This window comes from Myodes glareolus, chromosome 3, assembly GCF_982192425.1.
Source record: "Myodes glareolus chromosome 3, mMyoGla1.1, whole genome shotgun sequence".
NCBI lineage: Eukaryota > Metazoa > Chordata > Mammalia > Rodentia > Cricetidae > Myodes > Myodes glareolus.
The window spans coordinates 82,549,070-82,561,607 of NC_142028.1; the positions used below are offsets into that span (position 1 = coordinate 82,549,070).

General features: G+C 45.0%; 1 protein-coding gene across 9 annotated transcripts in view; it reads left to right on the top strand.

Moving 5' to 3' along the window:
* The first annotated feature begins 551 nt into the window (after nt 1–551).
* The window catches only part of Osbpl9 (oxysterol binding protein like 9), a 142,873-nt gene continuing 130,886 nt past the window's right edge, over nt 552–12,538 (top strand). For all 9 annotated transcript variants that reach the window (XM_048453356.3, XM_048453357.3, XM_087904749.1 and 6 more), the window contains exon 1: nt 552–731. In XM_048453356.3, coding sequence (XP_048309313.2) covers nt 567–731 — 165 coding nt within the window. In that variant the 5' untranslated portion in view covers nt 552–566. The remainder of the gene's footprint in view (nt 732–12,538) is intronic.

The following is a 12,538-nucleotide window of genomic DNA, read 5'->3' on the forward strand; positions in this document are numbered from 1 at the left end:
TAATTATATATACTTTGAGCGTGTGTGTCTCCGTGGGGTAGGGATATCTGCAGGTGAGCACAGGTGCCCTCAGTTCTGACCGCCTGGAGTTATAGGCAGTTGTGAGCTTCCCTACCTCTTTATGTGGGTGTTAGGATCTGAATTTGGATCCTCTGCAAGAGCAGTACATACTCTTACCGCTGCGCCTCGATTTTTCTACTATCAAATTTCTAAGATTACAGTTTTTCTTTTCTTCCTTTTTCCTTCCTTCCTTCCTTTCCTTTTTTTTTTTTTTTTTTTTTTTTTTTGAGACAGTCTCACTTAGCTGAGCTGGCTTTGAACTACTAACACTGTCACGCACGGCCTGGATAAATAATCTCAATATCGACGCTTGCTTTCTCAGCTTGCCTCCATAACATCCCTTCCTACACACAATAGGCAAAGAGAGAAAGAAAGAAATAAAGCACGCTTGACTATGATCGCCAGGGGCGTGGGTCCACCGGCTGCACAGAGACCCCGCCCATGTCCCCGCCCACTCACGCCTCGGCCCCGCCTAGGGTCTCGGAGGCCCCGCCTCTGCATGCCGAATGCCATATAGGCGACTGACGTCAGGCCGTTTGTTGTCATTGGCGGCTCCCAAGATGGCGTCCATCGTGGAAGGGCCGCTGAGCAAATGGACTAACGTGATGAAGGGCTGGCAGTACCGTTGGTTCGTGTTGGACTACAATGCAGGGCTGCTCTCCTATTACACGGTGAGTGACTGAGGCCGCGCTGCCGGGACGGCGGGCTACGGGGAGCCGGGGCGGGGGTGCTCAGCTGTGGGGACCGCCGTACGCGAGGTTCCCTTGTGGAGGAGGGCTTTGCGTGCGGGTAGCCAATGACCAGGAGGGAGCTGCGGACCCAGCCAGTGAGCAGTACCGGCTGACTGATTTATGGGCCGGGGGGCGAGCCGGTGCCTCGGGGAGTGGTACTGGGCTAGGTGGGGTCGGCGCGGTGGCGAGGTGCGGGTGGGCGTAGTCCCGGTGTGGCCCGTCAGCCGTGCGATCTTCCCTGTCAACCCTGTTGCCCCCCGCCCTCGTACCGGCCGCACCTCTTAGCTCCTCTGGGCTTGGACGAGCGCTGCCTTCTTGGAGCAGTGGTCAGACGAGCCTGGCCAGGTCCAAAGGTGACCCTCGTCCACACCACCAGGTCTGAATTCCCGCCCGTCTGTCCAACTCGGCGGTTCTACTCTGGGGACTCACCCTGCTTTCCAGCGGGGCGCGAGTGTAACGGACTCCGTAACTTTTGAGAGCAGAGGATTCCCTCTGCGCGAGTCTTCTGGTTGCGGAGATGTAGACAGGGATGGGGCGGTTGCCTTGAAAGTTGTGTTCTGGGGTGGGCCGACTGTGCGACTTCATTGTTGTTGACACGAGTCAGTGGCCCGGGTTAGGTAGGTGAAGTGCTTTGAAACCGACGTTCTGACCGCCTCATCCACCCCCCGTTGCATTAATAGATGGAAGTAGGCGGTGTTAGAGAAATTACTAACGGGGCTACTTTCTTTGAGCTGTACAGTTATTAATAGCCCGTGAGGAAAAGAAAAACACTCAGAAGAACAAAATATAGAATGCCTTGAAGGCGTTAGAAAATGATAGACGAAAAAGGAAGAAATACAGTTATGGGAGAAGAGTTAGTGTTGATGAGAGAAATAGGAATACATAGTTTATTCATTCATTTAAAAATATCGTTGCGTTCCTGGTCTGTTTGTTTCCTTGTCAGCAAGAATCAACAGCAGTGTAGGCACAGCCTCTCTTCTCGGCAGCTTTTAGTGTAGTCTAGTGGGCACCTTAATTCATTTACTCTTAATTCATTTGCAAGATAGGTATTCATTATTCCCATTTAGTGTCCCTGTTTTACAGTTTTGGAATCCAAGGCTGCAGGCTTTTAAGCAATTAGCTAAACTCAAATAGATAGCTGTAAGTGGTGGAGTCAGGATTCCCATTAAGTTGCTCTTTGCTACACAAAGAAGGAAAGTAAATGCTTTAAGTCATTAACGTGGGTCTGCAACAGTAAGAGCATTGCCTTTATCATTCTTCCGATGTGAACTTCTTTTCTCTGCATCTTTATTATTTGTTGTTGGAGCCCAGGGCCTTGAACATGCTAGGTTAACACTTTACCGCCGACCGACATTCCTATCCCCTTTCTACCTAAGTTTTAAAAGTTCAAACTTTACTGAGACATAAGCATTGTTCAGAGTTGAATATAGTGACCCATATATGTAACCTCCAAATGTCCACATTTTAGATTGGAAATTTTAAGGCTAAGCCAGGCTAGGGTACTTAATGAGACCTTGTTTCAAAAACAAACAAGAGCAAAACAAACCACCACCATCAACAACAACAAAAAACCCAAACCAAAAACACTCAAGAACAAAACACACACCACATTAAGATTATGTAGGTTGGAAAACTGACAGACTGAAGAATTACGAAACCCTATGACTCAAAGAGTAATATCAAGTTTCACTAAATGTGAATGTTGATTATCAGCAAATCCATGGAACCTAGCCATCATATTCATGGTGAAGTAATTTCAGTTAGTGGCACTATAGAATTAAGTTACTCTTCAAATTCCAAATTTGTGTGGGTCTGAATCTAGGGCAATCTGGAGAGGTTCTAGGGATCTCCTAGCCCAGACAAAATGTTCCTTTTTCTTCTTTTCTTTCTTTTTTTTTTTCTGTCTCCTTGTCCTTGTAGATTTGGAGTGCTTGGACTCCTTGTCCTTTTGACTAAAAGAAGTTTTTCATAGACTTCTTTTTTTCTTCCTTAATGCTGCCCTCCCTTCTGAGATTAGAGTCTATGAAACGTCCTTGCTAGAGGAAGGAGGGATCATATTTCTCACTAATGGCTGTTTAGAAACTTATCTCCTTAATTCTTCTGTTATTTGCCTGCAGAGAATTGTACTATCTTGTGGAAATAGAAATGACAACCAAAAGGAGAGTAGGGGTCTGATTGAATTCAGGCAATGTGTTCTGTCAGTGTTTAGTACATTAGAGTTCTGATGGGTCTATCTTAATGATTTGCATGTGACTGATTGCTTAAAGCCATACCTTTTAGTAAGACTATCTGAACTGGTTGTACCACATTTTTTTTTCTAATAGATTTATTTTTCAAAGGGTGAAACACTCAGACAATTTAAATTCAAGTCCAGCAGAGCTCCTGTCAGTCAGTGATGATGCCACTGTGTGTTCCATGAGGAACACACACTTCCAGACACTTGCCAGTTTCTTAGAACTCTCCATGAGGAAGAAGGCTGTGACGCTTTATTCATATATATCTTGCTTATCTGCAATATAATCTGCAATTTCTTGTGGACAAAGTAACTTCTCTGCATCTATATCAGGAATTTCAGATCCAAATTTATCTTCCATGACCACATAATAACCTTTACTTGGTCCAAACTGTCTGAGTCCAAGTCCTTCATAAATGTGAATTTACTGAGAGCTTTTCTGGGTCATTCTTGTCACAGAGTTTCAAGACATACCACCCTTGCTTCTTGATTCTAAGTCAAAGGGTTCCATCACTGCACAGGTGATACTAGTGTGGACCCTTCTAGGCACCTGTGCAAGTGCCAAGCTGGCTGCAGAATCCTGTGCTCGGATCAGGTTCCCACAGGGCAAAGCATTGTGACAAGTGGCTGTTCCAAGGTCAGTGTTGGAATCCAGGGTAGCTTGGAAGGGCAAGGCGACAGGTACAAGTGAAAAGAACACAAGCTGCACTACTCAGGACACACTTGCCAGTAGTGCCACGTTTTAGTCAAGGCAGCAAATAGTCACTTTATGTTTTGTTTCCAAAATTACTTGAGTGCTGGGCTGGCACTGTGGTTGTTGATCTCTTCTAGGCTATCCCAGAAAATTCTAAACTAAACTAGATTGCCCTTGCTTTAGAGTCAGCTTTTTACTGAGAATCAGTATTAAATAATTTCAGGATTGAGCCAGAGTTACTGGGATTAAATTTAAATAGGTTCAGCTAAGTCTTTTTTTCAGCCTAGAGCTTCACCAGAATTCACCAAATTCTGGGGATGGAATGACCCCCCCTTTTTTTAATTAAAAAATTTACACTTTTCATTTGTGCATGTGTTTGTGTTAATATGCAGGCAGGTTTATGCCATATCACCTGTGTGGAAGTCAGGACAACTTGAGGCAGCCAGTTTTATTCTTCCACCACGTGGGTCCCAGGGATGGAACTCTGATTGTCAGCCTTGGTGACAAGTGTCATTACCAGCTGAGCTATTTCTCCAGCCTGGAATGATCTGTTTACTTTATTCTTTCATTTATTTCATAATCTCTTTGCCAGGTTGACAATTGAACCCACAGCCTTGCACATGCTAGGCAAATATACTACCTCTAACACATCCTCAGCCCAATGTTTTGATTTTGAAGAAAAGCTTAATGTATTGTCACAGGGACTCTTTTTCAGTTTTGACTCAATTCCTCTGTGTGTGTGTGTGTGTGTGTGTGTGTGTGTGTGTGTGTGTGTGTGTGGTTTTTGAGACAGGATCTTACTAGCCCTGGCTGGCCTGGAACTCACAGAGATCTGCTGAGTGCTGGGATTAAAGGTGAGTGCCACCACATCCAGTTTAACTCAGTCTCTCTCTCTTTCTCTGGTTTTTCGCGACCATGGCCTGTGCCACCACATCCAGTTTAACTCAGTCTCTCTCTCTTTCTCTGGTTTTTCGAGACCATGGCCTGAAACTTTTTCGAGACCTGGGTGGCCTGAAACTCACTTTGTAGACTAAGCTGACCTTGAACTCACTGAAATCCACCTTCCCCTGCCTTCCAAATGCTTGGATTAAAGGCGTGTGCCCAGCTAACTCAGTCTCTTAATCATTAGATATAATATATTCTTAGTGCTAGTTCATTTAGCAAGCATCTTTGTAGGACCAGCTTTTTAATAGTACAGTTAGTGTATATGCTTGGAGTGCAGGTGTGATTCCTTCATGTAGGAACTTCTGACCTGGCAGATCAGATAGCTAAACATATTTTTTTAATATTTATTTATTTATTATGTATACAATATTCTTTCTGTGTGTATGTCTGCAGGCCAGAAGAGGGCACCTCATTACAGGTGGTTGTGAACCATCATGTGGTTGCCGGAAATTGAACTCAGGACCTTTGGAAGAGCAGGCAATGCTCTTAACCACTGAGCCATCTCTCCAGCTCCCTCTAGACATAATATTAAAGCAATATGACAAGTGGAGAGATGGTTTAGAGAATAAAGTGCTTGCTATACAATCACAAACCAGAATTCAGATCCCCACATCCTATGTAGAAGCTGAGCAGGCATGATGGCTGCTATAATTCTAGCACCCTGGAGACAGAGACAGGGGATCCACTGGGCAAGCTCACTAGTAGCTACAGTAGGCAGAATTGGTGAGCTCTGGGTCCAGGATGAGACCCTAACTCAGTAAATAAGAATGATCAAGGACGACACCCAGTGTTAACTTTGGGCCTACACACACATGCACATACATGTGCCCCCACACATGTGAACACATGTGCACAGAATACACACTACACACATGAACACACATACACAAAATCAGTGTGACAAAGTCAACAGTAGAAATAGAAATCTATAGAAATATTGCCTAGAAAAGACCAGAAGGACAGCAGCACTAACGTACTTGAGAACTAATCAGAGATTGAATCTAGAGGTATTTGGAGTCATAGGTCAGACCTGGAGAAAGATAAGGATTTATTGGGTGATTGCACAAAATTGTTTTATTGTATTGTTATTATTTTAGGTTTTTTAAATTGTGTATGTGTGGGACATGCATGTGTCCTACCAGTGTGTATGCATGTGGAAGCCAGAGGGTTGACATTGTCTTTTTCAGTTGTGTTTCTCCACATTTATGTATTTAAACATTTTTTATTTTATGAACAGGGGTGTTTTGCCTGCATGTGTATCTGTGCATCATGTGTGTGCCTGGTGCCCTAAAGGTTAGAAGAGGGAGTCAGGTTCGCTGGGTCTGGAGTTACAGCTTGAGCCTCTATTTGGGTGCTAGGAATTAAATCCAGGTACCTTGAAAGAGCAGCCAGTGCTCTTAACTGCTGAGCCATCTCTCCAGCCCCTTCTGCCTTACTTTTTGAGACAAAATTAAACCTGGAGCTTATCCATATGGCTAGGCTGACTGGTCAATGAGCTCCCAGGATCCGCCTAATTCTTATATTTCCCCCTCCCCCCAGATATGTGGGTGGGATGCTTGGCTTTTATGTTGGTCCTAGGGACTCCAAGTTAGGTCCTCATGTTTGTGTGGCAGGCACTTTATTGACTGAGCTATATAGTGTCCCCCACACTTTGAGAGTATACTTTTGTGTCCAGACTGGTCTCAAAATTTGGATCCTCCTGCATCCACCTCTTGAGTGAATTCTATTTTTATAGATAGGTGAGATAATCAGAGAAAGCTAAAGATGTAAATTTGTGAACATTATGTGAACTATGAACCATCAGTGTGAATCATGGCCATAAAAAAGAGACAGGAAGGTAGATTGCAGGAGATACAGTTTTGTGAGGAGCTGGAGGATGAGAAAGTCGATAGAGTTGGTATAATTGGCTGTAGAGTTAGCAAACAAGATGGAAGCCACCCATATTGTTGTAATACCTAGAGTGTGCTGGAGGACACGGCAAGTAAAAGCTTTGGGAACTCACAAGATGTTTGGGGGTATGGGCCCTGTAGGTGTACCCCTGGCAGTTTTAGCAGGTAGGATATGCTGTCTAGAGAAAACAAGATTGTTGGGACCTGATTGGTGAGTCCAGGGGTTGGGCTTGTGAGCAGAGAGGGAGCAGGACTGGAGACACAGGGAATGAATGCTCTTGGAAGAGACAGGTAAGGAGCCTGTGAGTGGTGCAGCTTGGGATGGAAGTCTGTAGTGAGTTGGCCTTGAGTGCTAAGCAAGCAGAAACGGGGTTATGCTGGACCATGAAAGGCTTTCTTGGCATTTCAATTTGAAATGCTAAGCAATTTGAACTTTATCCCTAGGGCTCTGAAGAGCCATATTCTAAGTACTTTTAATATTGAAAAGACTTTTACTGTTGACATTTTTAAACTCATATAAAAGAGGATAGAATAATGAATTATTGACATCCAGCCATACAGTTATCAGCATATGGCTAATCCTGTTTATTAATATTCTTCCTTTCTCTTTCTCTCTTCTTTCTCTTTCCTTTCCCTTTCCATTTCTTTCTCTTTCCCTTTCCCTTTCCCCTTCTCCTTCCTTCCTTCTTCCCCCTCCCCTCCCTTCCTCTTCTCTCTTCCCCTTTTTTCTTCACTTCCCTTTCCTCCCCCTTTTCCTTTTTCCTTTCCTTTTCTTTCCCCTTTCCTTTCCTTCCCTTCCTTCTCCCTTTTCTTTTCTTTATCTTCCTTTCCTTTTCCTTTTCCTTCCCTTTCTCCTCGTGTAGTCAAAGATGACCTTGAGCTTCTGATCCTCCTGCCTCTGCCTCAAATGCAGAGGGATCACAGATGTATGCCACCACATTCAGAGGATGGATATGTATAAATAAAACAGGGTCTCACTGTGAACCAAAGCTTTTTGTTTTGTTTTATTTTGCTTTTGTTTTTGTGTTTTGAGACAGGGTTTCTCTATGTAGCCCTGGCTGTCCTAGAACTCAATTTGTAGACTAAGCTGGCCTCAAACTCACAGAGATCCACCTGCCTCTGCTGAATGCTGGGATTAAAGGTGTGTGCCATTACTGCCTGATGCCAGAGCTTTTTTTAAACTCACAGAATTACAGGTGAGGGTTGCCATGCCCTGCTGAACTGGATTATTTTAAAGCCAAATATTAAAGTTTATTTGTTAATTTTTCTGTGTATATTGCTAAACATTGACTTCTTAAAAGTTTTTTGAAATTAAAATTGTATTGTGTGTGTTTGCTTACACCTGTTCATGCTCACAGTCAGAGGACAATGTGCCATAATTATTTTCTCTCTGTCCAGCTTGTGCGTTCTTGGGTTAGAACTCAAGTCACCAGGCTTGATGACAGGGACCTCTACTCTGAACATTTCAATGGCTAAAAGGTTTCTCTTTTTAAAAATGTTACCAAAATACCTTTATTACAGTTGAATAATAATAGTTTAATTACATCAAATTTGAAGTCTATCTGATTTTCTGACCATCTTGACCATTATTCCCTCAGGAGTTGCTTTGAGTCAGGATTCCAAACGAGATCTGCACATAAAACTCTTCAGTACCTGGGACTGGAAAATGGCTCAGTCTGTAAAGTGCCTGCTGTGTAAATATGAGGTCCTGAGTGTAGATCCCCAGCACACATGTATGGTCAGTCGCATTGCTGTCTCCCAGAGCTGAGAGGTAGAGACAGATCCCTGGAATTTCTGGCCTGCGAGCCAAGATGAATGGGAGAAGGGTAGTAGTTTTGGGTTCTAATAGGTTGAAGTGAAGTGTTAAGGATCTGGGGTTTGGGAGAGAAATCTGGACTGAAGACAGATACTAATTTTTTACATATGAAGAATTAGAGTGACTGAAAACTGCTATCTTTGGAGACACTTCAGGAAAATACCCTTGGATTAGTTACTCATTGCCTTGTGACCAGTTACTCTAAAGCACAGCAACAACAAACATTACCATTTCATAGCTTCTATGGGCAGAACTTTGGGGGTTTCAAGCTCAGGATCTCATGAAATTGCAATCAAGACATTAGTCAGGGCTGCAGTCATCTGGAGCACTTGGCTGGGCCTGCTTCTGAATTGCCATTGGCAGAAAGCCTTGGTTCCTTGTTGGCTGTTGAAAGGCAGCCTCAGTTCCTCATTAGGTAGCCTCTCCATTGGGATAGTTGAGTGCTAACATGACAGGGAAGCCATCTTCACCCGGAGAGAGATCCAGGTGAGACCAGGTAGGAAGCCATCATCCTTTTATGATCGCTCTCACTACTGCTTCTGCTGTATTCTACTCATTGGTTCAGCTCATGGTCCTACAGGTGGAAATTTTGCAAGTGGGGAGGAAAATTAGGCTTTGTCTTTTCAAAGAAATTGTGCTGAGATTGTAATCCATGATAACCATTTTAAGGAGTGATAGATAGGAAAAAACAGAAAACCTCTACAGGAGGGAGAAAAACAACAGCTAGACGCAGAAGAAGGTAGAAGTCAAAGTGGAGATGTGTCCCACGCTATCCTCGCCAGCAAGAACCATGCGGAACACTAGGATCCTTCTGCAGGAATGGCTTTAATACCCCTTGGGAGAGCGAGCATCAGCCAACATGGCCGGGGACCCAGATATGATGGAACCCATCCCTTATATAGGAAACAGACCCTGCTTCGGACGTGTCACTCTTGGATTGGTCCGCTGCTCCCAGTCCTAGGTGATGCCTCGGGAGTAGGCGGGGACGCAGTAGTGGAAAGTTACCAACACATGTGCGTTCACCTGGCGGTGAAGCCGGATGTCAGCGCCATCTTGATGATGGAGAATGTGGCTGCGGCCCCCCACATCTCCCCCTTATTATTACTTCTTTGCAGAAAGGCAACTCCCTCAGAAGGTAAAGATAGAGGTCGCACTTCCCAAAATAGAAACATTAAAATGGGCTTACACGGAATCTGCCCCTAGGCTCATGACACCTGGAACTTATCCGGCCTGCCCTCTGCCATTTTTTTGGGAAAGGGAACATATGGCAGGAAACCCTTATGCAGGGCGACTTATCTCTCAGAGAGGCCCATTCTCTGTGCGATGCTTTTCAGCTCCACAACCTTCAGGGCTAGCTAAGCCAAGCACTCCACCCTGTGCCATGGACCACAGTCCTAGGGGTGCAGGAGCTGGTTGGCTTAAACCTTACTGCTTTAACATAGATAACCACATATCAGTAGAGGCTCCCTATTCCAGGGCAGCCAGCGCTGGTGCCATAACCATTTCATCCCTATGGCTTTGGGATTTGAGTCAGCAGACCATCCAGAGGAGAAACACTATTCCATAGCAGGACCGTTCCAAAACATTTCCACCCCCACCCATTCTTTGAAGTAGGGGATGAAAGACACGACCCAGGACTGGAATCCTATGGCCAAGCTTATAAATCATCTCTAGGACGGTAGGGGGGGCCCCAGAGTCTTATTGGTTGTAAAAAATCGAGGAAACACTGCCATCCTATGGCTGACTGGTAACAGCTTCGGGAAAGCTGAGAGTGTCCTCTATCGGTGCTCTGTCATCCATCTGCAAAATGGCAGGGGGAACAGCAGTCAGGTCCTCAGGTGAATCCGTGTGTTGTGGATCACTCTTCACTGTTCGGGTCAATCGCTCTGGCAGCCAGAATGGGCTTTCTTGATCCTGTGGGAAGACACAAACAGCTCCCCTGGATCTCAATAAAATGGGATCCGGGCCTTTCCATTCATTAGAAAGCACGTCTTTCCACTTAACCAAGTCTTTGGGCCGCTGCGGATCCGAACAATGTCGTGTTGTAGCATTTTGGTCATTATCATCCAGATTTAAAAAATTTATGGTGAACAGAGCCATGGCAATGGCCATCCTTGGCGTCGGGGGCAGCTCTGTTTTGTTTTTGAGGGTCCCTCGGTCGTTGTCCTGATGAATTTGTTTTTATATTTTTGGGGGCCCTGGGACCGAGGGCCCGTCATCCCGTTTTTTGGATCATCAGTCTGTGGGTTTTTTAATGGTGGGAGGATCTTATCATGGGCGTCCCTAATGGAGTGGCAGAGCTCCGCCCTATGATAACCTTTATCATAGCATGAGCAAAGCGTAGGGGGCGCTCTCTCCTTTTTTGATGACCTATAGTCCCTTTTTAAGTGTCCTGGCTTTTTGCATTTAAAGCAAACTCTTGTGTCTGGCCCTTTAAAAGGGCGTTGTTGTGACCGCATGATGGCTGTAGCCAAATCTGTATTTGTTAGGGGTCCTCCTAGTTTTTTATAGATCTTGAGCCAGTACTGTAGCCCTTTATTTTTTCTAGGGGCCATGGCGGCATGGCATTTTTGTGTGGCTTGCTCAAAGACGAGCTGCTTAATGAGGGGCGTGGCCATATTAGTATCGCCAAAAATGTGTTCTGTTGCCTCAGTCATTTTTGTCATGAAATCTGAAAAAGGCTCCTGCATCCCTTGTATAATCTTGGTGAGTGGAGTGCTCCCTTTTTTCTTTTTTGACAAGGCTTTTCATGCTCTTATAGCTGTATCGGCTATCTGGCGGTAGGCGCCGTAAGGGTAGTTTGTCTGGGCAGCGGCGTAGTGCCCTCACCCAGTCAGGAGGTCAAATGTCCATTGCTGTTGTTCTGGAGTTAAGGCCTGAGTGTTAGCTCTGGCTTGTTCCTGGGCTGCCTCGTGCCACAGTGCTTTCCATTTTAAATATTGACCCATGTTGATGAGGGATGTTTTTGCAACTGCTTTCCAGTCCGCAGGGGTCATGGCAGACGAGGCCAATCTGTCCAACTGGGCTAAGGTAAAATTAGTAGTTATTTTATATTTTTTGACTGACTCTGTTAACTTTTTGATTTGGTTGTATTTCATAGGCGCATGTATTCGCCCGTTTTCCCCTTTATAGACGGGGAAGGCCAAGTGTAGCTTTTTTTTTGACCTTGTCAGGGATAAATGAAAAGGTCTTTGGCCCAAGGCGTTCCTCATAGGGAGGCGCCGAAGGGGCAATTGGGGGAGGGCGTAGCCTATAAGGAGGCGGATGGGCCGTTTGGGATGACCTCATGGCCCTGCCGCTGGCTAATTCTGTCTCCTCCTCTGTATCCAGTTTTTCTATCTCTTCTCCTGAACCAGAACTTTTGTGCTCATTTTTATGGTCATTTTCAATTTGTAGAGTTTTAAGTCCCTGTAGAGGATATAAACTATTGTTCTTTCCTTTTTTTTTATTATTGATATCAGAAAGCTTTTGGCCTTGTGGGCCAATGTTTTCCCCTATTTTTATTTTCTTAGAATCATTGGGGGGTCCTCTTTTCTTATTTTTTTTCCTCATGCGCTCGTCTAACCTCCCATTGTATTTAGTTTTTGATATTCTGTCCTGGATTTCCTCCGCCTTTGTAACAACCGCTTGGCAAGATTTATCTTTTAAGCAATTTTTGGCGGAAAATAAGAGAATTGCTAAGATAAGTATCAAGGCCTGTATGAAACCTTCCCAATGCGGAAACAAGTCAAGCTCAAAACCGAAAAATCCAGGAGCAGACATTATCTCTTTGATTATGCAGACCCATAGTTCTGAATCCTTTCTGAATCCAAGGTGAATCCAAGAGATCCCCGTAGGTGCGGTGGTCAGGATTCCTCAGCGTCTCGGGTTTCGGCACCAGATGTCCCACGCTATCCTCGCCAGCAAGAACCACGCGGAACACTAGGATCCTTCTGCAGGAATGGCTTTAATACCCCTTGGGAGAGCGAGCATCAGCCAACATGGCCGGGGACCCAGATATGATGGAACCCATCCCTTATATAGGAAACAGACCCTGCTTCGGACGTGTCACTCTTGGATTGGTCCGCTGCTCCCAGTCCTAGGTGATGCCTCGGGAGTAGGCGGGGACGCAATAATGGAAAGTTACCAACACATGTGCGTTCACCTGGCGGTGAAACCGGATGTCAACGC